The sequence below is a fragment of the Dasypus novemcinctus genome, chromosome 3 (genome assembly GCF_030445035.2).
Source record: "Dasypus novemcinctus isolate mDasNov1 chromosome 3, mDasNov1.1.hap2, whole genome shotgun sequence".
NCBI lineage: Eukaryota > Metazoa > Chordata > Mammalia > Cingulata > Dasypodidae > Dasypus > Dasypus novemcinctus.
Window position 1 is genome coordinate 173,650,348 of NC_080675.1, and position 26,483 is coordinate 173,676,830.

A 26,483-nucleotide genomic window follows, 5' to 3' on the forward strand; every position below is an offset into this window, starting at 1 on the left:
AACTGGCTAGGCAAAAAAAGATCCCATGTTAAAAAATATGGTCACTTAAAGTCAGCTGTAGTGGGTATTTGTTGGCTCTTATCCAGCATTCATTCCTCTCTTCCTTCCTTTCCCCAGTTTTTATTCAGGCATCTACCCCTCACTACTCTCTCCTTTGTTCTGGGTGTACTGTACAGCTCCAGGTTGGGCCTGGATTAGTCTGTAACAATTAGTGATTCTCTTTTCTACAGTCACTGGTTCAGGTAAATTGGGTTGTAGCATGTCATCACTTGACTACAGGGGCTGGTTTAGAAACTCCATGTGATCTAATTTCGGCGGGGATACAAGAGGAAGCTGATGGAGAGGTCTTTGGGAAAAAAATACCCAGCACTTCAGAGGCGCTTTCCTTCCTGCAGGAGGAAGTGATGTGTGGAACTGAGGCGTTCTTGCTTCTGTGGAGGAAGGAAGCCTGAGGATGAGGCTGGCACTGTTAAGTGTCAGGAGAAGGAAGAAAGTGGGTCCTTTATGATGTCACTGAGCTGCTGAGTCAAACTAACCCATAAGCACATCGTGCCTCTGGATTTTCCAGGTATGTGTCCCTTCCCCCCAACGCCCTATCCATTAGGCCAAGTCCGCTTCCCTGTGTCCCTTTATTGTTACACGGAGTTGGGTGTCTGTTACTTGCCAAGGAGAGTATCCTAACAAAGAGTGATCCACGTTATTAAAAACAGAAGTAAAATGCTTTCAGAGAGCACTCACTGGAACACTGCTGAAATTCAAGAGTGGAAATAGTTCTTAAGCCAAGACCTCATAACACAGAAGCCCACTGAGAAGACAAGGTGGCTGAGCATTAACTGAGCTCTGCCCTGATGTGCACTGTGATCATGGATAAGCCACCTAACTTTTCTTGTCCTCAGCTCCTATTTAAAAACATGAGAGCTGTACTAGTTACTGTAATTTGCACTGAATATGTAAAAAGAAGATACTTGTTATTGGCTTTTGAAGCTTTAATATGGATGTGATTTCTGATAGTCTTACAAATATTGAAAATAGCTTCCAGATCCTCTTTCTTCTTTTAAAGATCTTTGGAGAATCACATGAGTTACCGGATTTTATGAGTGCATTTATCATCAATGTTCTGGAGAGAAAAGCATTCATTGACTTCTTAAAATAATTGACATCAATAAATTACAAGTCTTGATTATTCCTACATATTTTTTCCCATAAAAGGCTCAGTACAGTTTTAAAAAGACAAAGAAACCATTTTTTTTGCATTTAGATAAGGATTTTAAAATACAAGGCAAGACTACAAAGCAGTGTGACAAGTATTCTTTTGGTACTTGTAAACTGAATTAGAAGGCAATTCCTAGAATTCAAAAAATGTTCTGAACAAGTAAAGCATGAATAGAAATATTATCATTTTAATTTTCAATGGGGATAAACTACATTCAACCAGGAATCAAGGGATCTGGGTTCTAGTCACCACCTTGCATGGTGTGATCTTAAGTCTCTCAATTCTGGATACCAGAAGCTCCATCATAAAATGAAAGAAATGAAGTGATGTCATCATGAATATCCTTTCCAACTCTGCTGTTCTGTAGTGCCGTGAAATCACAGTTACATGCTCCAAGCTGTTTTGGGTCAGGGATTTAAAACCCTATAACTAGAGTACAGTACTTTTAAAATTTCTACTTCTTTTTTTAAGTCTTGTTCTTAATTTAAAAATGTATTTCGTATTCTTCTGTGCATTTAAGTATATTTTCCTACACAACAGCCTCTTCATTTTTAGCAGTAAAAAAGTTTTTCAAGGATGATTTTTGCATTTCTGGCCTCTATTTGTTTTCAGCTTGGTTTTTTAATTTCTCCAAGATCTCTTCTGGAGTTGTGGAGGCCAAAAGCTTCACCACCTTCTCACGAGACTTACCACCCTGGACCAAAAGGAAAGAGTGTCAGGATAACACATTCTGCACATTGTAATGCTACTGGAGAACATTCTACTGCTACTGGAGAACTCTGCTGTAGCCAGTGAAACATCCACATCCTTGTAAGGTTGTCACAGTTGGGCTGGAGCTTTCCTGATGGCTTATCATGATCCCCTGCCCATTTCTGGTCTAACCAAAGACTATCTCTTAGATTCTATCTTACAGCAAGTTCTTATAACTCTCCAGGATTTTTACCTTCATATGATAATTTCTATAATAATAAAAGCTGGGCATTAAAATTTCAAAATGAATATTAAATCCCTGTTTAAAATTCTAGTTGCAAAATAAACTTACCAAAATAAGTATTGCAATTTTATATAAACATTGTAGAAAAACAATTCCACATAGAAAAATTTAAAGAAAAAAATTTTTAAAAGACAACTTTAAAAAGGAGTTGTTTTGAAACACATCCTTTAAGAAGGTAAAATGTGAGCAGTGACTAACACAGATGGGTAGAATTTACACAGGTAGAAAAGTGGGGAGCGACTTTCAGGCAACCATGAGAGCATCAGTACTGGCAGAAAAGTAAGAATGACCTTGCCACAGATGGGGCATGTGAGGGAAGTGGCTTCATCAGATGAGTTAGTGGTGGAGCCTGACGATCAATGGTTGTGAATGCCATCCTGAACCCAGAGGGAGCTCTAAAGTACTGAAAACAAGTGGAGCTTCAAAGTATATAAACATGGCTGAGTCCCATTCCTGTGGATTTCATTGTAAAAATCTGCTTTAGAAACCACTGCCAGGTGATTCTGATATCCCTCCCTCACAAAGCCACGGTATTAACAATGTCACGTGAACCTTTTGTCTTCCTAATGAGCTCCTCCTAGTGAGCCAGGACAATGCACATATCAGAAACACTAGATGGAGATGACAAACACTTCAGGCTTTTTAGGAGGGGAATGAGACTTGATGGAAGAGGTGAGCAAGATTAATCTGACCGTAGGTTCCAGGAATGAATTCAGAAAGAAGAAAATGCTGGAGATGGTGGCAATTAAGGGTAGAATATTGCTGTGGGGGGAGTGGGGGGTGGGGGCGGTGGGGTTGAATGGGACCTCATATTTTTCATAATGTAATTAAAAATATATATATAAATAAATAGCTTTAAAAAAAAAGGAAAGAATATAATTATAGAGTGTAGATGGTCTGAATAAAGACTGAATAGGAAAAGTAAACTTTTTTAATTTAGGAAAGAAAAAAATCAATAGTTTACAAGTAATGATTGGTGTGTAATCAAACGATTGTTAAAAAAAACAAAAGAGACCTACCTTATCCAAAACCACATCACTCTTTCTGAGTTCTAAGACCTTGGAAAGGTACCGACAGAGCTCAGCATTAGCCTCTCCTTCTGAGGGAGGTGCTGCAATAGCTACATTTACGGCTTCAGGTGTCAAATCTGGAATACAAACAGTGTGGACTTTATCCTTAAGGAGACGTTTTTTTTTCTTCACTTGATGAAGTGAGGCTATTTCACTTCCAGAAAAGAAAACTAGTATTTATCCTTTTCTGCTGACCAAGATGTGCCTACACAGTCCTGGGCAGTATCCTGCATGTAGGCAACTGGAAGCTGCCCCTGGTTTGATAGGAAAAGCCCAGGGAGGGAGACAAAGGAGCTGTGTGATTGTGCCACATTAGAGGTTCTTCATCAGGAAAATGAAGACAGTAAGAGTGCAGGATAGATTATTCAGTGAAATGCATCTTTAAAATTTTTAAATTTTAGTGATGTTCATTTAATGAACATTTACATAGCACTTACACATTAATTTTAAAGACACACAAACATGTTTTAAGGGCTTTACAAATACTTGTTAAACACTTATAAAGTAATTTGTTCAAGTCACATGACTAGAAAGTGATGATGTGATTCAGAAATAAATCTGAAATCATGCTTTAGAATCTAGGAACAAAGAACACTTTTTCAGAGTGTCCTGACACTCCCATCATTTGGCCTTTATAAAAAGCAACCTGTCTTTTATCCTCCACTGCTATTTCTAAGAGAGACAGGTATTTACTCAAAGCAGCTTCTGAGTCAGCAAATTTGCAAAGCCTAGGGCTCCTCAGGCCTCTCCCACAGTGTCTCTGTAAACAAGAGAGCCACAGAATCCACAAGAATGAGTTGGTAGAACCACCCTCTCCCTATCCTGCCACAGACCACATCACTGATTCTAAGATGCACAATTTTTTCACATTTTAATCTTTTGAAATCAAGATATGTCTTATAATCGATGGAAAAGTATTTAGTTGATAGTGGGACTTATCTTAGTGATACATAAAATACTTGTGTATACATAAGTACTTTTATAGTTGATGTAATTTATAGTTGATGCCATCTTAGATGTGATGAAATATGGTATTCCAACAGCAGACAGTGTCCACAGCAACTAGTAAGAAAATGACTGGCAAGGAAAACACCGCCAACAGAGACAAACTAATGTGGTCATTAGCACCAACCAGGTCTAGCACCCCAGTTCTGAATCTTGTTTTCAGAATATTTAAAAATAACTTGGAATTAAGAATTTTAGAGATGGGAAAGAACTTTGAGATAATTCAGATCAGTGGTTTTCAAACTTTCATTTTCTCAAAATCCCCCCTTTTCTGAGTTTTACCTGAAATCCCTAAATTCTTTGGAACAAATGTAAACACAGCTACTCTGATTCCTGAGGTATCTCTAGGACTCTAGGATAAATAGCTTAAAAACTTCTTAGTCCAACTCTCTCTTTTGACAGATGAAAAACTGAGGCCCAGAAATGTTTTAAACGGTTTTCATTTAAAACAAGTACACCCAGGAATTGATAATTGGGGGGGGGGGTGTCAGAAATCTCAGATTTTCTCCCCCCTGCCTTAGGCCAGTAATCTTTAAACTAGACCAAGACACCTCCCTGTCCCGTCTACACACCCACACATACATAGACACACCCCTCCCTGGCCAATGTCTCCAGTTTTGGAATAGGACAAACTAAGAATAAACCAGACTTCAAATTGTTTCTATGTATGTCCTTTTGTATTTTAACCATATTTTTAAGAAGGAAAATACGCAATGGTTTTTCATAGTATTTTGGCATGTTTTAAATAAAGCCTCTTTATTTTCAGTTACTAGATTTATACCTTTTCACTAGGCTCTAGAATTAAAAATGGAGAAGCCTCTAACTACAGCTGTGGAAAATAGACTTGACTGTCATAGCACAAGCTTTCAGTGAACCAAGGCAAAGGGAGGGTGGAGGAAATAGCTGATCTACACATGAATCCCACCCCAGTGTCCAGACGTACCTGTTATAGCATTTTGCTTGGAGCCAGGTTTGGCATGGATGGCTATGGTGACACAACCTTTAGGATCAACCGCCACAGGACTAGAGGCAGGAAGTGGTCTCTCTGGTTCCTTGCTCTGGCTTTTACCCTAAAACCACCACCACCACAACACAATCACTTGGGTTACAAATTATTTTCCCATACATTGAATTTGATCCTTCCACTCCTCCCCTTCACCTTCAACCAAGGCAAACTAATTAATCAGTGTGTCCAGAGATTTCTGGCCACCTAGTCTGCTTTTCTGCCCTCCTTCAAAGCTCAAATCAACTATTCCATGAAGTGGAAGCACTTTATTCCACAAAGTGCCTTTTCTTGCCTTAGAAGACCGGATGCTGGCATCCATACCTTAGCTCTGGTTCTTACAGTCCAAGCCCAAGGCAGGGACCATTTATTATTCACCTTTGTATTCCAGGAAGCAGGAGCTAGTAAGTGTTGGTTTGTGAACAACTAAGCTGGGACGTGTGCATGTGTGTGTGGTGGGAAAGGGAGAAGAAGGAACAACAGTGACTCTCATTTACATGCTTACTCTGTGACAGAAGCTGTGCTCCAACGTTAACTCATTCAACAAATATTAACTATGCACTGGGCCGTGTGCTAGGCAGTGAACTTGTGAAGATGAGCTAGAACACGTGGTTCTTGCCTTCATGGAGCTCGGCCTGCAGTGAGGGAGAACAAGCGTATTTCTAACAACCCGTGGTTGTGCTGTCCTAAGTGCACGGGTAAGAAGAGACAGGCGCGGGGCACTCCCGCACGCAGGGAAGGCGGCAGCCCGCCCTGCACACCAGCAGGAGGCGATGCTTGAGTCGTAGAAATGGCTGGAGTTAGACCTGCCGACGTGGTGGGAGTGGTGTTTCCTGGACAGAAGGGATGCCCTTTCGTGAAGGAAAGGAGGCGGACTGCAGCGCAGGGTTTCCCCGGGAAGCACAAGCTGTTTGGCGCCGACAGAGAGACGAGGCCGGAGAGCGCGCTTGGCCTCCACCTCCCGGGCTTCGGCGGGGAGGAAGCAGCACCCGCAGGCCCGGGGGTCCCGGGCCCGCCCCAAGCCCCAACGAGCCGCGGGGGGCCTTCCGCGAGCCCGCGGGCGCCCCCGGCCCGGCCCGCTTCTCTCCCGCTCCTCAGCGCGCACCCCCGCGGCCCACCCCGTCGCCGCCGCACGGCTTGGCACTGGCCTTGTTCGTCGAACCAGCTTTCTTAGGCATCTCGACGCCGAAATGGAGCGGAGCGCGCGTCCGAGTGCCGGGGCCGGCCCGGAGAAGCCTCAGGCCGCAGTGGAGCCGCGGCATCCCCGCCGGGGGAGGCTCAGAGACGGCGGCCGGCGCCGGAAGGACCCTGCGCGCCTGCGCACGCCGAGGGCGCCGCCTTCCGGCGGGCGGGAGCCGGCTTGTCCCTCCAGTACCTGGGGGCGCCTGTCCGTCTTGTCCTGCGAGATGGTCTAGGAGACCGAGAGATGCCAACAGGGATCTGATCACGTCGCGAATCCCCTCTCAACTGGCGGGGGAGGTTGTGTCTCCTCTGGTTTCCTCATCGGGTGAAATAAAAGGGTATTGTCAACTCACCTGTGGTGTTCCATAGGCCTGGAGGAAGCAGCACCGAGGGCACAGGTGTTTCCTGGAGCCAACCAGCAGGTGTACACAAAGCCCCTTGCTGCGCCCTGTAGGCCACAAGTGGATGCGGAGCCTTTGCGTACAGTCCATGGATTGATGGAACACCTACATCATACCAGCCACTGAAGATCCCACAGTATAGAAGAGTGGGGTTACACTGTGATGTGTGATGGGACGAGAGGAAGCTGGAGACGTCAGCAGGGGCAAGATCGTGGAGTCTCTGCAGGGTCTGAAGGGATTGGCACAGTCCTCATTTGTATTTTAGAAAAAGCACTGGCCGCAGTGTGACCAACACAGAAACTAGGGTAGAGAAGTGTGCCACCTAAATTGGAGACGGTGGCCCGGGCCAGAGTAGCGGCAGTGGGGATGAATTCAAGGATATTCAGGAGCTGCAATGACCAGAGCCTGGGGAATGACCAGATGTGGGCGTCCAAGATGAGTTCAGTTTTGAGCATTAACCGGCCAGCTGGTTTGAAATACTGAGGGAGGGGGTGTAATTGAGTATAAGTAACTGAAGCTTCTGCTCTGGGCCAGTGACGTAGATTCTGGAGTTCTATTTATCTAATAGAGGGTATTTATGAAACCGTGGAAGTGGATGGAGGGGAGGCTTGGAGCAAGAGGGCCTAGGATAGAACCCCGAGGGAAGGTGGAAGAGAAGCCGCCAAGACACTGACCAGTGGCAGGAATGCAGTGTAACTGCAGCCCAGGGAGGGTGCTTCGAGCCGGAGAGGTCACCACACTTGGGAAGTGAGAAGGCAAGGAAGCGGACAGGAGGTACGAGGACTACTAGGCAGAGAATCACTCAACAACTTTACTGTGAAGAAGTAACTTTTATCATATCTGGAGGGGAATTGGCATTAAGGAACTTTTTAAAAAAGCAAATGCAAGTTAACCATACTTGAATATTCATTGGAATGATCCAGGAGAGAGGTAACAATAAAGGGAGGTTCCTAAGGTGGCACAAGGCAAAAGACTGAGATGGGAAGCTGGAAGCCAGAGTCAAGGATATCCACACCCCTTCCCTTAAAGTGAAGGGACAGCTTAGGTGCACGTGTAGGTTCATTTATAGGTTTGATGGTAAAATCTGTTGTTTCTTTCATTAGCCAAGGATGGGGAGGTAGAACAGAGTTATATAGCCTGTGGAGAATGGCAAAGAACTGACTAGGGAAACACCCTCATCTGGCAGCAAAGTCTGGTTGAGTTTGGAGACCATAAAGTTATCATGGCCCCAGCAGCCAGGAAGCTGCAAGGCAGACAAGTGGATTGATTCAGGTGAGTACAAAGGCCTTGCGGGTTATTGATGAAATGGTTAAAGTGACTAAAAATAAAAGGTGGAGTCTATTTGGGTAGGGAAGGAATGAAGAGGGCCGACAAAGAATAGAGAGGCCAGGGGGACTAGCACTCTTGAGGGCCAGTGACAGATAGAATGAGTGCAGCGAGAGCTGGAAAAAGCATCAAAGGTTATGGCCAGAAAGTGTGATGCCTGGATTTACTATTTCAGAGATAGAGCGCTGCCAGACGTCAAAGTACATGGTGTGGCCGTGAGAAGGGATGGTGAGTTACTGGATATAAGGAAACCGAAGGCTAGGTTTGGGTGGGCTGTCCGCATGGACACTGAGGCCATTCAGCATGAAGAGGCTTGGATAAGGGGAGCAAGTCATTCAGGTGTTAAAGTCTTACAGAAACATAGGGGGCACTTGCAATAGGGAATTTCTGGTATGTGGCAGCTGACTAGCTGGGGAGGGGAAAATGAGAGATGAGGTGCCTGCGAGGGAAGAGCTGCTGTAGGGCAGGGGTGAGCGTGAGGCCCAGGAGGAAACACCAGGAGCGCCACCTGCCACCAGGACTGTGCACCTGCCTAGCTGCTCCTCTGGAAGGGGAGGGCAGAGGCAGAGTGGCAAGGAATATTGCCCAGGGTGAGGGAAGGAACAGGGCTGTGATCCAAACTGTACACGGTTTTGCTCACTGCCATTTTATTTCCTATCTTCCTTCAGTTTTTAGTAGAGTTCCATAAAAAAAACCTACATCTTGTCTTAGCTTTCCCAATGGAAGAAAATGCAGACTAGAAAAAAGAGCAAATGAGTTGTGTAGTTCAGGGGTCAGGGTTGCCATGACACCAGCCCATCCTAGAAAAGACGCATGGTGTCTAATTCAGGGACAGTTCCTCAGCTTTGAATCTGGATGACTAAAACAGGGAAGGAGAAAGGAATAGAAGGGAAGTGGAGCAGTAGGTTTTAGACATGTCACATTTGACATACTGCCTTTGAAGACCTGGCTCTCTCTTAATGACCTACGAACCTGTTTATTCCCAGGCCATTTTTTTTTTCTTATACTGACGTGGATCTAAAAGAACTCTTTAATATTGCAAACAATAAATCTCACTTTGTTGTGTAGATACTGAAATAATAGTATTTTCTTAAAATAAAGAATATTTATATTCTATGGTAAATACACATTAGCCAAGAATCCTTTTGGATCTTATTGTAAAGTTTAAGAATGGTGACATGTTAGTTTTGGACCCAGCAAAGTAATGTTTTCTCTACTTTGCAGTGTGGGTTTAAATTCTACCTCGTACTACCTGACCTTTTAAAACACAAAGTTCCTCCTTTGGGAGGAGGGCATTATAGCAGTACTTACCTTATACTGACGTGGGAAACCAATGAGAATGTTTGTAAAGTACTCAGTGCAGAGCCTGGTACACAGAAATCACTGAGGAAGCTGTTATTAGTGAGCAACTGTGACATGGTCATCACATAGCAAAGTAAATAACAAGGAGCTGTTATTAGTAGACAATTGTGACTGGTCATAACACATAACAAAGTAAATAACAAGAACATTCTCCCCCCTCCTAAGATTAGCATGGGGGAAAAAACCCGAGACCACGAAAATCTGATCAAGAAATGGATGGCAGCAATATTGATTTTGCCACAGTGCTTACGATCTGTTGTAGGTGCAACAAAGTATTCTTACTTTGTAATGAATTCCTTCCATAAACTAAAAAAATTAAGTTAAACCTCAATTAACTAGAATCTTTATTCCAAAATGTCTCACCTCCAACTTCTATTAGAAAAAGACAAATGACAAAATAAAAGGCTAATAGTATTTATTAAAAAAAAAAATCCAAAGCTGTCCCAGTGTCAGTAGACAGTTCTGCTCCTTGTCCCTTCTATAGCTACAACCATTTACATTTGTCCTTGTTTAGCACAACATATTTGAGGCATTTGAAATGTCTCAAATATTAAAGAAATTAACTTATCTCTGGTACACCATACTTATTAGCAGAAATATTTTCCATAATGGTTACTACAGAATGCTGGTTAATCTTTAATCAGAACCACATGTTCCATAGATATTCCAATTAACTGAGGTTTATATCTATAGGTCACTGGTACCAGAGAGAGATTTATCCATTTTCTTCAGCAATTTCAGAAGACCCCTGACACCAACAATCTCATTGCGTTCTTGAAAATAAGGTGAAATAAAATATTATTTAGGATGAAAAAATTTTGTATCCTAGTTACTATTATTTAAGTAGATACTTAGAAGAGTTTTGATTTTTAAGCATCTTCTGCAACTATTAGATACACCTAAACTTAATTACACTTAAGGTTTTCATAAGATAATTATTTCAAGGGAAAAAAGTGAATGTTATTTCATTTATATAAAATAATTTGCTTATAAAAAGTGTACAAATGTCATTCTGTCAGATTTGCCTCTTATCTCCTCATACAGCTGCGCAAGTGACATAAATGATGTGAGGGACGTTAAACACTTGTAATTCTTGGACAGGTAAATTTAAAATGTCAGAGTAGTTGTTAGAAATACGTTCATTGTTTTCTGTGTAAGATTATCCTCACAAGGCTGAGGTGATGTCTGTTTGCCAACCACCTCCATGTCCACCACCACCACCACCTCCACCACCACCACCTCCACCTCCACGTCCACGTCCATGTCCACGTCCACCACCACCACCACCACCATCTCCAACTCTCCATCCCAGGAGTTACCAGTGGGCCCCGTCCAGATAGACAGGCACAGTGGTGCAGTTTAGCAATAAAGAATCCAGTCTTAGACTACACCTTTAGATCCTTTGTTTATATCACATTATTGTGAATTTATACAAACTCCATTGGTAGTTTAAAACTGTTCTGTTACACATTACTAACTATTACAAAATATTCTTTTCTGTAAATGCATTGAAAATTTTCTTGGGTATTTATTAGGCCTATTTTTAGCACTATTTCAAATGCTAACAACGAGATATTTCTTCCCAGTTGTTTCAGTATTCCTGAACTCCAAATATAAAAAGTCAGTTTTCTTAATTCTCTGAAATTGCTTACTTGAGTTCATAGGAATTCTGTAGGAATACTGACTCATCTCACCTCAGCTAACCTTCAAAATAGTTAAAACAAAACCAAAACAAACCAGCTATATATAATGTGAATCTTTCAATTATAAAACTATCAAAAGATCATGAATCAGCTGATCTATGAAATTATACAAGAGAAAGCTGAAATAGCTGCTTTTTCGTTTTTAAAAATTAAACCCATTCTCTTTTCACCCAGGTTATAAGAAAATGGAAAATCTGCCTTTAAGTCATGCAGAGTAAGTCAACATTTTTCTATCTCCTCTAAGAAACTCAAATGTTTCTTAAAATGATAAATACTCATAACACTCAAACTATTTTTTGTGGCCAGTTTTTTTATGTCTTTGAGACTACAATGTATGGTTCTATTTAGCCAAGATGTATTACAATGCTAAATTATGTATAAAATATTATTTCAGGTATTTGTCCATCTTCTATTGATGTGCCATTATTGTTGCCAGGGGAACTAAAGAAGAAAAAAACAGTCTTGCTAGCAGTAGGTATTTCATGCACTACTTTCTTCAATCCTTTTGTGCCATAGTGAGAATCTGGACCCTAAATGAGAACAGAAAGTTCATTAGTAATTTTCATTTATAAACACTCAATTTAATATGGTGTTTTACTTAGATTAACGATCTGTTATATTTCATTATAGCTCTTGTATAAAGTTTTATTTAGTCATTTAATGAAAAACGAAGTTTTTGCTAAAAGCTAATTAATGATTAAAAGTACTAAATACAGAGCTCAGCTATTAGAGAACAGTGAAAAGGGACAAAAATAACTTTCTACTGTAAAAGTCACTCTCCTACCTAAAAAAAAGGCTACTTCTTCATAAAATTATTTCTTTCAGAACAGAGCTATGCTGAGAGCCACTTCTTTTCTCAAAGCAGTGGAATATTTCTGCTCCCAGCTTCTTTATCCCCCCTCTTTCAAAAAGGCTTTCCTGGCAGTGACTCTCAGTTTCTGCCTAAAATGTGCCTTCTATACAATGAAGGGCAAACCACGAGCCCCTCAAGCTTAGCCCTGGAGCATTCTGAATGGCTCTTACTTTAAGGGTTGCGCAGGCGGTGTAGCACACGTTAGGCAGGATCTCTATAGGTTCTTTGAACATGACCCTGAATGTGTTTGAGGTCCCATCACAACTAAATCCGGTATCATTTTGTCCCAAAGTTTGTTTTTTTTCATATTCAATGATCTGTAATATTTTAAAAAGAAATCACATTTAAGTTATAAACCAATCAAAACAAAGTTTCATAGAGAAGAATATAAGATCTTTAGAAATAGCAGAGTAGAATACTAAATCTTTGTGCTGTAACTTTACTTATCTCAAACCACCAAAGATGGCTTTAATCATGCTGTCAGAATATGGCTCTTTATCATGTTATCACAGTAAGGATGGAGGTCAGATAATTCGTGCTTAGCTGCAGGGAAGAGGAGCTTCCAGGGAAAAAGTTATGATTTTGGAACTGGTTTTTTAGAATGTATAGATTTTAATTTTTTATTATTTTTTAAAATATTTATTTCTCTTCCCTTCCCTGCCTCCCCCCGCCAGTTGTCTGCTGAGTCCATTTGCTGTATGTTCTTCTGTGCCCGCTTGTATTCTTGTCAGCAGCACCGGGAATCTATGTCTCGTTTTGTTGCATCATCTTGCTGTGTCACCTGTGTGTGTGCGGTGCCACTCCTGGGCAGGCTGCACTTTTTTCACACTGGGCAGCTCTCCTTATTGGGTGCACTCCCTGTGCGTGGAACTCCCCTAGACGGGGGACAGCCCTGTGTGGCAGGGCATTCCTTGCACACATGAGCACTGCGCGTGGGCCAGCTCATTACATGGGCCAGGAGGCCCGGGGTTTGAACCCTGGACCTCTCATGTGGTAGGCGGACGCCCTATCCATTGGGCCAAATCTGCTTCCCTGTGTGTGGATTTTAGATACCAGAGGGAAATTAGCTGTTTGTCATTGCTAGCCTGTGTCCTTAGCACCTTAAATGTATTATTCAGGATGTAATGTTCAGAATGTGTAAAATCTTGTGTTTTGAATCTGGGCACTGTGCTGAGGGATGCCCTCAAGGAGCTTCTGGTCACTGGAGAAGAGAGGTGGTTAATGAGGACTCGGTAGAGTACTTGCATTAAGAGAGACATATACAAGATGAAGAGGCCCAACAGAGGGCCTTTTTTTGTTTTTGTTTTTGTTGCAGGTGGTGGAAGAAGGAAGGTTTCACAGAGATTTTAAAAGCTAAAGTCGGAGCTTACCGGGTTGCAAGAGAAGGGTTTTTCAAGTTGCGGGAATAGCATGTGCAGAGGCAGAGATTTACACATCTTCCTTTCCACATGTTAGATAAAAGGAGTAAAAGTAAAACAAGCAACACCAATCTATGTGGTCAGAGGTTAGGGCAGTGGTCACCTCTGTAGGGATAGGACGAGAGCTTGAGGGGCATTCTGGGGTGCTGACAATGTGCTGTTCCTTGTCCTGGGTGCTTAGTTCCCAGAGGTGTGCTCAGTTTGTGAAAACTGGGCTGTGTGTACTACTAATAAATATGTGTACTTTCCTGCATGTACACTACAGTTCAATGAAAAGCTTTAATAATAATAATAAAAACAAATGGCATGATGATGCCCTGGAATGAAGTAGTAAGATAGAGGATTTGGTTGTGACAATGTGACCTAGAGCAAGTCACTTCACTTCTTTGAACCTCAGTTTTATTACCTTTTAATTTGGGAAAAATCTTTGCTTTGTTTTCCTTCTAAGGTTGTAAAAATTAAATTACAGAACAGCAATGACAGCAACAGACTTGTGTCAAACATTTGATATGTATCATCTCATTTAGTCCTCACAAAATTATAAGGCAGGTATCACTACCATCATAGTAGATAAAGAAACTAAGGTTAAGACAGGTCACAAAAAAAAAAAAGAAAAAAAAAAGACAGGTCACAGCCTAGAGTGGGAGAGCTGAGGTTGAAACCTGGGTCCACCTGTTTTTAAAGCTCATTCACTTAACCATCAAGTTTTATCTCCTATAAAATATACATCAAAGTCCTTTGAAAATGCCAAAGCATTAGACACCTGTCATGTGAAGCCATTATTAGCATATGGATATACTGTCAACACTGCTGTCAGCCAACATCATTAATCCATTTTACAGACTTGCTGTCCCTCACTGTTGCCTTCCTTGCCATATATAGATATAGATACAGATACAGATATATCATCTAATACACTGAATCAATCCAAAGCTGAGCCAAAGCTGTGTTTTAAGCAGTCCATGGCTCTCCACAAAATGCAGAGCACAAGGCTAAGGGACTCTCCACAAAACAAGCACATGAATCACACTAACATTCACAGCAAATTGTCATCTCTGTTATATCCACACCTACTACTTAAACAGTATAGATTTATCTTTCTATTCCCCCTATTCAGGGGTAAGGCTCCAGGAAGTACATTAGGGTAAAGCTCTTTAGGTACTTCTAACATATACTCTGATTTAAAATATGCTGATTTACAGGAATTGAAAATAGCAATTTCAGGATACCATTCTCGCTTCCTACACTGGCACACATCTTTAATAGTTCAATCAGAACTGCTTTCTCTCAGCAGCTGTTATCAGAATTACCTATTTCTTCTTTTTACATTCTCCAGAATGTACCTGATATTTTGCAAGATTGAAGACATTCTAAATTGCCAAAATCCTTAAAGGGAAACATAAGGCAAAACTGCCACAATAGCTAGTGGTGGAGAGGAAGAAGGCTGATGAAGTAAACCTAGATGCACAGAGAACACACTGTAATATAGTGAATGCTCAGAAGTATAGATCAGAGAGGTTTCTTACTCTCTGGCAACTCAGTACAAGACGACACATGAGAAAGGAGTACACTCAAATAAAACCAAATAATATCAACAGAGTATATTATACAAGGGTGTAGAGAAGGGAGAAGTCAGGAACCACATCTGCTAGTTGGATGATACCTAATATTGAAAGAAATTTCTTGATGGGACTGGGCCTTTCCTGGAGAGTTAAAACAAAGGTTGTAAACTAGTGACCATCAGGATTTAGTTCCAGACTGGTTTTGTTAGGCCTTCACAGTGCTTGGGTTTCCATAAAGATTTTGAATTACTGGATCAACATTTTAGAATGAAGACTGGGAAGATGTAACACAAAAATCCAGATTTCTGGCTTCTTATGAAAATTTAAAAGCTCTAGCATCCTTGGGCCCTTATTTCCATATTGTTACTACTGATAGGAGCTAAGTAGTGTCTGCCCCTTTAAACACTGCACTTCTCCACAATCTCTTCCTGTCCCTACTGTCTCGAACACCAGGCCCACTTTCCCCATTTAAAATTACCTGCCCACTGGCTGGGAGGCATTTGAGTTCGCCACCTCTGATACAAAAGAATAAATGGTTATTAGTTAGCATATCACATGAGACCAGCCATTACAAGAAGAAAGTAAAGAGAACTTCTGTTTGTTTCATTTTTAGTATTTATATTTTATCACTTTAACATGACTATTAACCCTGATGCCCTCCCATGGTTTGTATGAGTGAGTCTGGTCTTATGTATATGTATGGTGTATGAAGGAAGTGGGGGTTCCACAACTGAAAGAGACCAACAGTGGGACCTCACTCCTTCCCAGGCTGGCAGATTAGGCAGGCTGCTTAAGTGGGTTCGTGGCACCTATTGTATAGGACTTTCTAAAGTATATGAAGTGCAATGAGGGGTGACCAAAAAACTGTTTGTACTGCTCACAGATTTGCTGGGGGTGTTTCTGCCTTAAAAAACATGGCAATATTTTTCTAACCTATTTAAAAATATTTCAAATAAACAATTTCAGTGGGTTTTGAACCTATTTGTTAAAAATATTAAAAATTTAACATTTCTAATTAATTTGTAAGAGCAGCAAATAGACATGGAGTGTGATATAAAGTTGTCAGCTGAATTTCACTATGAACCTTGGTGCATGGGATTAGAAAATGAGCATAATGATTTCATTAGCACAGCCAATATTACAATTCTTCCATTTGAAGCAAGGAATCTTTGTGAGGTAGTAAGGTATCTTTTTCAACTGTCATCAAACCAGATCTCTGAAATGTCACGAAGTATAAAATCTTGAAAACTAATGATATGTTTCAATCACAAAGTTCACTGAGGTTTTAAATATTAAAAATAATATACTGGTGCAGATATAGCTCAGTGATTGAGTGCCTGCTTCCCATATATGAGGTCCCGGGTTCACTTCCCAGTACCTCCTTAAAAAATTAATTAATTAAAAAACAAAACAAAACAAAACACTTTATTTCTGTCGATAACAATTTGAACCATTTTTACTTCCTCTCCTCACTTCTATTTGTTGTGTATGTTTTAATTTGTGCATACTATATAAGCAGAGCATTGCATGTATATGTAATTTAAAGTAAAAATACCATGTAAATGTGTTTTCACAAGTAATTTTACTAATTGGGGCATGCAGTCAAAAATGTGGAAAACACTTGTTTGGTGGAAGAAAAGGAGAAAAAGAATTCATTTCTCCAGACCAGGCAATAATTGCATATTTGAAACAACCAAGGTGGAGAAGACCCAAAGGGCGCGGCAGCAGGGTATTCAAAGGACCAGGGGAAAAGCAGATGGTATTTGAGACGGTCAGTGCACATGGGGAAGTACCAACGGAGGGCTTTCCTGGATAAAGGAGAGCCCCTTGTAAGCTAATGCTTTTGTGACGGGCCCCAGTTTTCTGAAACTTTTGATTTTTAGATCAACTATCAGGCTGACATTGCCCACGTAAAATCGAACTTTCTAGGTGTAAAATACTAATTTCTGCTTCTTTTGACAATTATATGGAAATCTAGATTTTGTCAAAACAATATCTTACTGTAAAATTACGTTTGTTCTATTTCAAGATGATGTATAGTGAAGGAAGAAAAAGAGTACCTGTATATTCACTTGATAATCTGTGGGACCATGAATAGATCCGTATAAGCCAAATCCAACGATGGAAATTCTTCTATTAACTGTGAACCTGAGAGAATGAGGCCAAATATAAAAGAGCATAAATAGTTCAGTAAGGACTCATATTTTTCAAAGTGTTCATTATTTTTGTAAGTGTTTTCTGGAACATCTAATTCTGTTTTTATAAAAAAGAACACCATTACAAATCAGGTATCTTTAGAAATGTCAATCTTTGCTTACAAAAAAACTTTCTTTTCAAGCCAGAGTAGAACTTAATTAGAATTTGTTTTCTGTACTCCACATCTGTGGGGACCAAAGGAATTTATTTACCCTAAATACCCACTTTTGTTGTAATGATGTTTTTAGTAATGTACCCATCCAAATATATTTCCACATCTCCTTCATGAACACAGAATTTCATTCAGGCCATTAGGACTGAAAGCCCAACATCCCAAGACTGACACGTCATTAGTTCAGTAAACACTAGGGCCTCTTGTATATGAGGTCCTGCCCTTGGCCCTGAGGAATTAAGAGTCTGCAAGTCAGACATTTATTATCCCTGCTGAACTTACAGCCTAGCCAAGACACTGAAAATGAACAAGTAAACAAAGGAATAAATAAATACGTATAAGCTATGATACAGGAAGGAAGCAGGCTGCTGTAACAGCAAGTACTGGTGGTGGAGTGGTGGGGAGGGGACCTGGTTTACACAGGTGGGTGAGAACGAGGATTTCATAGGAGAACACTTCCCAAGCCCAGCTGGACATAACAGTTCAGAAATACTGATCCCCTTTACCCCATTTTATAAATGTACAGAAACTGACATTAATTACAAATGGCACTGAAATATTCTAAAATCAGAGATTCTCAGCATTTCCAATAACTTCAATGACCACTGCTACTGCCACATCACCACCATTTACGAGCACTTCCTAAATGTGCCAGGCACTAAGCTGAAGTTCTTTAATCATACAACAGCCCAAAAACAAGGCAATACATTGCTATTTTTATGGTTGAAGAAACTGGTTTAGAGAAATTAAGTAACTTGCCTAGATCAAAACATACGGCCCAGTTGGGAGCCAAGCCCAGGCCTGGCTGCTCAAAAAGCCCAGCTCCAGCCTCAACACAGTGCTAGACTCCCAGCAAGTACCAGGACCACCCCAACATGTAAAGAATGTAGGATTGGCGGAGGACTTGGCCCAGTGGTTAGGGCGTCCGTCTACCACATGGGAGGTCCACAGTTCAAACCCCGGGCCTCCTTGACCCGTGTGGAGCTGGCCCATGCGCAATGCTGATGCGCGCAGGGAATGCCGTCCCCCGTGTGGGGGAGCCCGCCGTCCAGTGCGAAGGGAAAGTGCAGCCTGCCCAGGAGTGGCACTGCACACACGGAGAGCCAGCACAGCAAGATGATGCGACAGGGGGAACACGGATTCCCGTGCCGCTGACAACAACAGAAGCGGACAAGGAAGCAGCAGTAAACAGACACAGAGAACAGACAACTGGGGCAGGGCGGGGCGGGGCGGGGTGAATAAATAAATAAATCTTTGAAAACAAAACAAAACAAAAAACGTAGGATTTAGAGTACAGCTTTTTCTTACTATAGAAAGCAAAATATTCTCTGTAAAGAAAAATTACCACAAAATGTAGAATAAACAGAAGGAAATTTTAAAGCATCCGTAAATCGACCATACAGATATAACTTCTATTAATCCTTTGGTGCATTTCCTTTTCGGACCTTTCTCTATGAACATATATGTATTATTTTAAAAATCATATCAGAATATACATACTTTTGTAATCTGTTGTTTTCATGTTAAGAGATAATGAGTTAATACTGACTCACTTTATCACTTATTATTAAATATTTGCAGCTTTTATTATTTTAACAATGCCATGTTGCTCAATGTTATAGCAAAATCATTTTACAGAGCCTTACTTCCTTTGAATAAATTCCTAGGAGTTGAATTGCTGAAAAGTGCATTTTTAAGGCTTTTGATAATATTGTCAAATTGCTTTCTGGAAAGGTTTTAACACTTTTATATTCCACAAGGATTGAGGACTGTGTGTATCTCATGCTCTTCAACCAAAGGATTTTCTTTTCAAGTTTGTAAAAAATAGCATTGTTTATACTTACTTTTCTTTAATTACTGAGGTAAAACATTTGCTCATACATTTACTGTCCTTGTATTTCCTCTCTAATGAAATGTCTACCATGTCCTTTTCCATTTTTTCTCCATTGGCATGTTTGTTGTTTTCAAGTAGATTTGAATATATACTTGATATTCTAATGGATATCTGAATATCCATTAGTCAGTAATATTCATTACAAAAAGTTTCCTGTTTTGTCATTTATGTTTTAACTTTATGGTAAATTTAGACATACAAGTTTAAAATTTTTAAATTATGTTCTTCTCATAGCAAAGACATTCATCTGTTTCAGCATTTTCATGGTTTCATTTAATTTTAATATTACAATTTTAAGTTATATGAATATTGGTATATGAGATCAGTAAGGATCTAATTCTATTTTTGCCAAGCCATTTCCCCCTACAAAAAAAAAAAGGTGACCTTTGAAAAGAATTCCATAAGATACACAGGTTAATTTGGAAAGATGCTGATTTTATCAGTCTGATTCTAATCAATGTTCTTCATAAAGGTACTATACTGTACAAACATTTCTTACTGGGCTTAATCTTAGTGTTCTACATTATCTGCTACTACCAGTGAATGGTTATCTCTTTTCATTCAACATTGCAACTGCATTTTGATGACATATAGAAACAACCTTAGTTTTTGCACATACATTTATAAGCAGCCGCTGTTCTCTCTTGTTGGTTTTAATATAGGTCTTTAGCTAATTCTCAGGTTAATTCAGGTGGACCAGTTGTTCTTGTTAAACCAGAGTCCTGCCCCCTCAGAGGCATGCTCTATTTAGACCAGCCCCTACTGGCAGGGAGCTACAAACATTAGTTCTCCTGCAATGCAATGCTTAGGACAATTGCCCATAACAAAGAACCCCCACTTTCAAGGGTCCTGCCAGAATTCTTGTTGATGAGAAACATGTTTATAAATATAAGCCTTGAACCTAATTGCATTTTATTTATAAATCAAAGATTTCTTTAGTGCAATTTTAATATTACTGGACTTCTCCAAGAGGCAACCACCACCATGTAAAGAAAAGGACATGATTGGCAGCAATGCTGCTCATGGTAGTTGCGATTTAATATAACACGCCTGCGCTCTGCACCTGTGCCTGTCTGGGCAGCTGATACACACATGTACAGCACCTGACCATGTCAGTATGCCTGCCAGGGAGGCTTGCCCCAGCATCTACCTGCAGAACTGTAACTTTTTTAAAATTACTTACAGTATTTATCTTTTACATTGCAGCAAGGCCCTTGTATTGATTAAAAATTATGTGTGGGGAAGCAGATGTGGCTCAATTGATTGGGCTCCCATCTACCATATGGGAGGCCCTGGGTTTGGTTTGCTTCCCAGGGCCTCCTTGTGAAGGCAAGCTGGCCCGCGCCTGCAGAGCGCTGACAGCCTGTGCCTGCAGAGAGCTGACAGCCCGTGCCCATGGAGAGCTGGCACAGCAAAATGATGCAAATAAGGGAGACAAGCAGACACAAAAGAACGTGCAGCGAATGGACACAGAGCAGACAGCAAGCAAGTGGAAAGGGGGAGAGATAAATAAATAATAAATCTTTAAAAAAACAAAACAAAACGTGTAAAGCATTTTATCTATGAATTTTATTACAGGTCAGTAAAGGGAGAAATATTTATTATAAAAAAGGGAGAAATGAGTTTGATGGCATTGAAACTTACTAAGATAGTCATCCACAAATAATGAAAAGCCCTCTTCCTTTCCAAAATTCAAGCCTCTAATTTCTTTATACTGTATGACTAACATTAGTCAGAATGACAAGAACACTGCTGAAAAACAGCAAGGACAGCAGGTATCCCTTGTGGTTTCAAGACAGTCTGTCATGTTAAAGACATATTCTTCTAGACCTAGTTAATAAATAGTTGTATCACGCATAAAGATGAAATTTTATCAAAAATCTTATCATCTATTGAAATAATAAAACCACTTTTCTCCTTTGATCTGCGGTGATTAATTATATTCACATCTTTTTTAATATTGAGTCATTCTTTCAATCTCCAAATAAACTCTATTTGTTCACATAGCATATACTGCTAGATTTAGTATATGATATTTTACTTAGAATTTCTGCACCTAAAAAAAAAAAGTGAGGTTGATTTAGCATTTTTTTTTTTTTTGGTCTTGCCACATTTCTGTGCAAGGGTCATGTTTCTTCAATAATTAACTGAGAAGTATTTTCTTCTTTTAATGCTCTGTTCTTGAAGATTTGACAAAACTCACCTGTAAAAACCACCTTGTGAATTTCTTCCATGGTTATTGGTCTATTCAGGCTTTCTTCTTCAGTCAATTTTGATAATTTATATTTGCCTATAAAATGATCCATTCCGTCAAGATGTTCAATTTAGTAGCACAGAGTAAACCCAAAATTTTAAAAAGTATTTCCTCAGTATAAGATTATATTCCCATTTTTAATTCGAACATGAAAATGTTTTCTTTATTCCCTTTGCCATAGGGAATTATTTTATTGGTCTTTTTAAGGAACCAGCTTATGGATTTATCTATTTCTCATTTATTAATTTTTCCATTTACCGATTTCTTTTTGTTCTTTTGCTATTCATTTTCTAACTACTTGGGTTGAATGCTTAAATCATTCATTTCTACTCTACTTTAATAAAAGCAGTTAAATTATTACTTTTTTTGTGTGCATCTTTGGCCTCATCCCATAAATTTTTATAGAATGTATTCTCATTGTGAATTATGTCTAAATAGTCCACATATGCATTTTTAAATTTCCATTTTAACCCAATATTTAAAAGAATTTCCCCCAAAGGAGTTCAATTTTTTAACAGCTTTTTATTAATTTCTAGTTTTACAAAGTGCCATTAAATAATTGAAAATCCAAAAGGCATGTTTTATGAAAACTGGCCTTTTGACAGATAACACAGTAAAGCAAAGTTTCTCAACAGGATTATATGCATGTATCATTCAAGATTCTTGAATTTATTTCCTATTCAAAGGTTTGATAAATGTATGCTGAAACCTCTTATATTTAATGTAACATTTTTTGTGTGATCTATGTATCTTTTTTAAAAAAAGACAATAAAAAATGTAAAAAAACAAAACAAAACAAAAAACCAAGTAAGGTTATTCATTCGATCTTAGCCCTAAGCCTATAAAACTAGTGTTTGATCAACTGAGGTCTAGAACTCAGCTCACCAGCAGTGGACACCCAAACAGAATTCCGTGTAACACAAAGGCCCAATTCAATCCTTTCTTACTTGTTTCTTAAGAGGTCCTCCTCACTCATAATTCAGTGAGGAAACGAGGATACTTCACTGAATTCTTGACTCTTGTATTAATTTGGAAATGTATTAAACCAAGTGTTCACTGTCTCCCACAATATGAGAATAAAGGCCAAACACTAACTACTGCCCCCATTCCTGCCCGGATCTACAATATGGCAGATACCTGATTCGATCACTCGTTCCACTGTAACCCCAACGGCTCTCTACTTGCTGGAACCTATTGATGCTGCATTCCTTCCCTCTGAGGCAGCATCTTGGTCGGTCAATGTAATCAACTCGGGGTTTAGGATTGACGGTAAAATGAAGAAAGAGATTTACCACTTCACGATCTGACAAAATTCCAGATTGAGCAGGACCTGTAGAAATAAAAATATAAACCTCAATAAATTCTGGAAGATACAAGTGAAAATGAGTTAGAAAAACCTCAGCATATATAATTCTAGCATATATTTAATTTTAAGGTTTTAATCAATCCATGGGGTTAACCTAATAGAATGTAAGTGTGAAAATCATTACTAAATCAAAGCTTAGATGAAACCCTAAGATAACAAAAAGATCTCTGGATTTTTCTATCATTCACTCCCTCTCAGTACCACAGGCTCTTTGCTTACCAATCATAGAAGAGTCATTCTCTGCACTGGGAGAAATGCTTGCAACGGCAGTCCTCTTCTACCTAATACCTGCCTGAGGCTTTGATTCCTAACAGTGGAATATATTTAAAGGTAGGAAAAGACAGGGAATAGCACTTTATATCTGGAGTATAGAAATTAGCACAGAGCAGGAGCTAAGAGTGGACTAGCTGTGGAGGCAGTATATTATATATGTTCCAGTCTTTCCATTCACTATTTCTGAGAAGAGAACCATTCCCACAGCTTAAGCTTATTCAGGAATAAACGCTGTTCCTCATAAGAGATACCAGAAGACCATTCCAAGCCAGTAAAAACAATATAAATAAGAGACTACAGAACACTAGCAATCTGGTTTAAGAAGTCATAAATTCAGATTTTAATATAAAACACCCTAAATTTTAAGCATTACATTAAATTTTTTTAAATATCACATAGATCAAACAAAATATGTCAATCTGTTAGACCTGACCCAAGGTTCATCTTTTGTAACCTCTGGATAAACAAAGATTGTAATGAAGGAAAAATATAATTACAAACTTAAAATCTACATCTACATCTTAGAAAAAAAAGCAGAAGTCAAACTGTGAATCTGCATAAAATCAAAAGAGAGGTGGGGATAAAAATGTAAACAGCTTTCTCAGAATGACAAGGAAAGATTAAAAAGGATTAAAATGTTGAACGCATTAAAATGCAGATAAAAAGGAGACACTAACACACAGGTAACTAATGTTCTTGAAGAACCGACAATAAGAATAGGATGACACAATAAATACAGGATTATATTTAGAGAAAACTACTGAGTTGAAAAAAGAAGTCTTCAGATCATGAAAAACATTCTCTGATAGGTACCTATATATATATATACCTAAAAAAGGTAATTCAAAATAAACTCCAGTTAACGGACGGATGAATCAAAATAAAGAATTCAAGGTGTATTATAAAAGAACTGGTAAAGATCACTAAAACCAATACAACCTGGATTTAGTGTAGCAGGGTTGTATTATTTTAATATGTTGTATGTAACATGCAAATAATACTTTATTATGTTCAGAAAACAAAATGCAAATATCAAAACACTTTGAAAAACTGGTTTCTAGTATGAATATATATATTAGGTCAATTTCCATGACATGGTCTGAAAAGGCTGAAAGGAAGAAGACCTATGCTAATATTCTTATTTGAAACAGGAGTAAATACAAAAGAAACACACTCAAACCAAACACACTCAATAGCAAAATAAAGAAAATGAAATGAACTTGAAAGCATTTTTAAGGAGCATAATGCAGAGATAACATAGGGTAAAGAAGGTTTTCCATACATAAAAGCAAAGGAAGAAACATGATTTGATTTCATAAAAATATTAAGAAGTTTGTATGATGATATAGCCTAAGTCAAAGAACAATTATGGGTGAAATATATAAAATAGCTATTTCAAGTTATTAGAGATCAACTAAGCTGCAAGTACTTGAGAAGAGAAACTTACTGAAATGAAGCACTATATCTATCACTACTTCTTCCTCTTGGGACACCTAGAGAGTGGCTTCACAGGGTACAAATAACAGGCATAAACTGCTGACCCAGAGGTTACAGTAGTCCTCACTGCACTGAGGAGACGGAAACTGGATTCCAAAGTCAGAAGATGATCCCGCAGAAAAGGAATCATAGAGGATTATGACCAACATTTTGCACAATTTCTTGAGGTTATCTGTTAATTCCTAAACTATGTATGAGCACAGTAAGAGGCCAATAAACCAATCAGAAAGCAGCTGCTAAGAGACTAAACTTAGAGTTAAGCAGAGACATTACCAATGAGAAGAAACTGGTAAATCCCTCAGGATTTCTGCTGAGAGCCTGGAGGGCTACACTCTATAATTCTTGATCAGATCAAGGTAATCCAGGTAATCTGCCCTTTATTTAATGCCTACCAAAAGAAAATGAAATCTTCTCTAGTTAACAATAACATCATTTAGAGCCTCTACAATTTTTCACACACAATATTCAGCATTCAATAAAAAGTATCAGGTCTTACCAAATGACTTAACAGTCCAGAAAACCCCCAGTTAGTAGAAAAAGATGCCAGGTCAGATATCAGAGTTACCAGAAACAGACTTTAAGAGTTAAACAGGGGAAGCAGGTGTGGCTCAATTGACAGAGCGTCCATCTACCATATGGAGGGTCCAGGGTTCAAACCTAGGACCTCCTGACCCATGTGGCGAGCTGGCCCATGCACAGCATTGCCACATGCAAGGAGTACCATGCCACGCAGAAGTGCCCCCATGTAGGGGTGCCCCATGTGCAAGGAGAGCAACCCTGCGTGAAAAAAGCACAGCCTGCCCAGGAGTATCACCGCACACACGGAAAGCTGATGCAGCAAGATGCAGTTTCCCAGTGCTGCTGGATAATGCAAGCAGATACAGAACAACACCCAGCGAATGGACAGAGAGAGCAAACAATGGGGGAAAGGGGAGAGAAATAAATAAAACATAAATCTTAAAAAAAAAAAAAAAAAAAGAGCTAAACAGCCAAGTAAGCACAATTTAAAAAAGGATTAGTGAACCTGAAAACAAGTTAGTAAAAAATGTCCAGATGCGCAAAGAGGTGATGGAAAACACAAAAAAGTTAAGTCATATGAGAAACTCTAACATGCATGTAAGTGTAGAATGATGCAGCAAAAGCAATATTTGAGGAGATAATGGCCAAGAATATTCTAAAACTGATAAAGGACATCAAGACACAGATTCAAGAAGCTTTATACACACCACATAGGATAGATATAAGGAAAGCCACACCCAGGCACATCATAATCAAACTGCTGCAAAACAAAATGTAATGTGAAATATTAAAGCACCAGTCAAAAAGGACATATTACTTTTAAAAGGGTAACAATTAGACTTTAAGCTGACTTTTCAACAGAAATAATGGAAGCCAAAAAGGAATGGGATTACATTTAAGTGATGGAAGAAAATTGCTGCCAGGCTTTTTCTTTTTAAGATTTTATTTATTCATTCCCCTCCCCGGGCCTCTCCCCCCATAGTTTTTTGTGCTTGCTGTGTGCTCTCTGTGTCTGCTTATCTTCTCTTTAGGAGGCACCAGGAATAGAACCTGGGACCTCCCATGTGGGAAAGAAGTGCTCAATCACTTGAGCCACATCTGCTTTGTTGTGTCTTTCAATGTCTTTCCTCTTTTTGTCTACTTGTGTGTCATCTTGTTGAGTTAGCTCACTGCGCCTGCCCATTGCACAAACTCACTGTCTTGCTCATCTTCTCCAGGAG

The 26,483-nt window shown here is 39.5% G+C and overlaps 2 protein-coding genes across 2 annotated transcripts in view; both read right to left on the minus strand.

Moving 5' to 3' along the window:
* Window positions 1-1,380: 1,380 nt before the first annotated feature.
* On the minus strand, window positions 1,381-6,599 carry C3H15orf40 (chromosome 3 C15orf40 homolog). Its single transcript, XM_004472076.5, has 4 exons — window positions 6,434-6,599; window positions 5,226-5,352; window positions 3,227-3,354; window positions 1,381-1,907 (listed from the first exon to the last, which is right to left on the minus strand). Exons 1-4 carry the CDS (start codon window positions 6,545-6,547, stop codon window positions 1,812-1,814), a joined length of 465 nt encoding a protein of 154 aa, XP_004472133.2. The 5' UTR covers window positions 6,548-6,599; the 3' UTR covers window positions 1,381-1,811.
* Window positions 6,600-9,954: 3,355 nt separating this feature from the next.
* The window catches only part of BTBD1 (BTB domain containing 1), a 48,626-nt gene continuing 32,097 nt past the window's right edge, over window positions 9,955-26,483 (minus strand). The window contains exons 5-8 of the mRNA XM_004472097.2: window positions 22,746-22,938; window positions 17,153-17,240; window positions 12,283-12,429; window positions 9,955-11,789 (exon numbers count right to left, since the gene is read on the minus strand). Coding sequence (XP_004472154.2) covers window positions 11,631-11,789; window positions 12,283-12,429; window positions 17,153-17,240; window positions 22,746-22,938 — 587 coding nt within the window. The 3' untranslated portion in view covers window positions 9,955-11,630. The remainder of the gene's footprint in view (window positions 11,790-12,282; window positions 12,430-17,152; window positions 17,241-22,745; window positions 22,939-26,483) is intronic.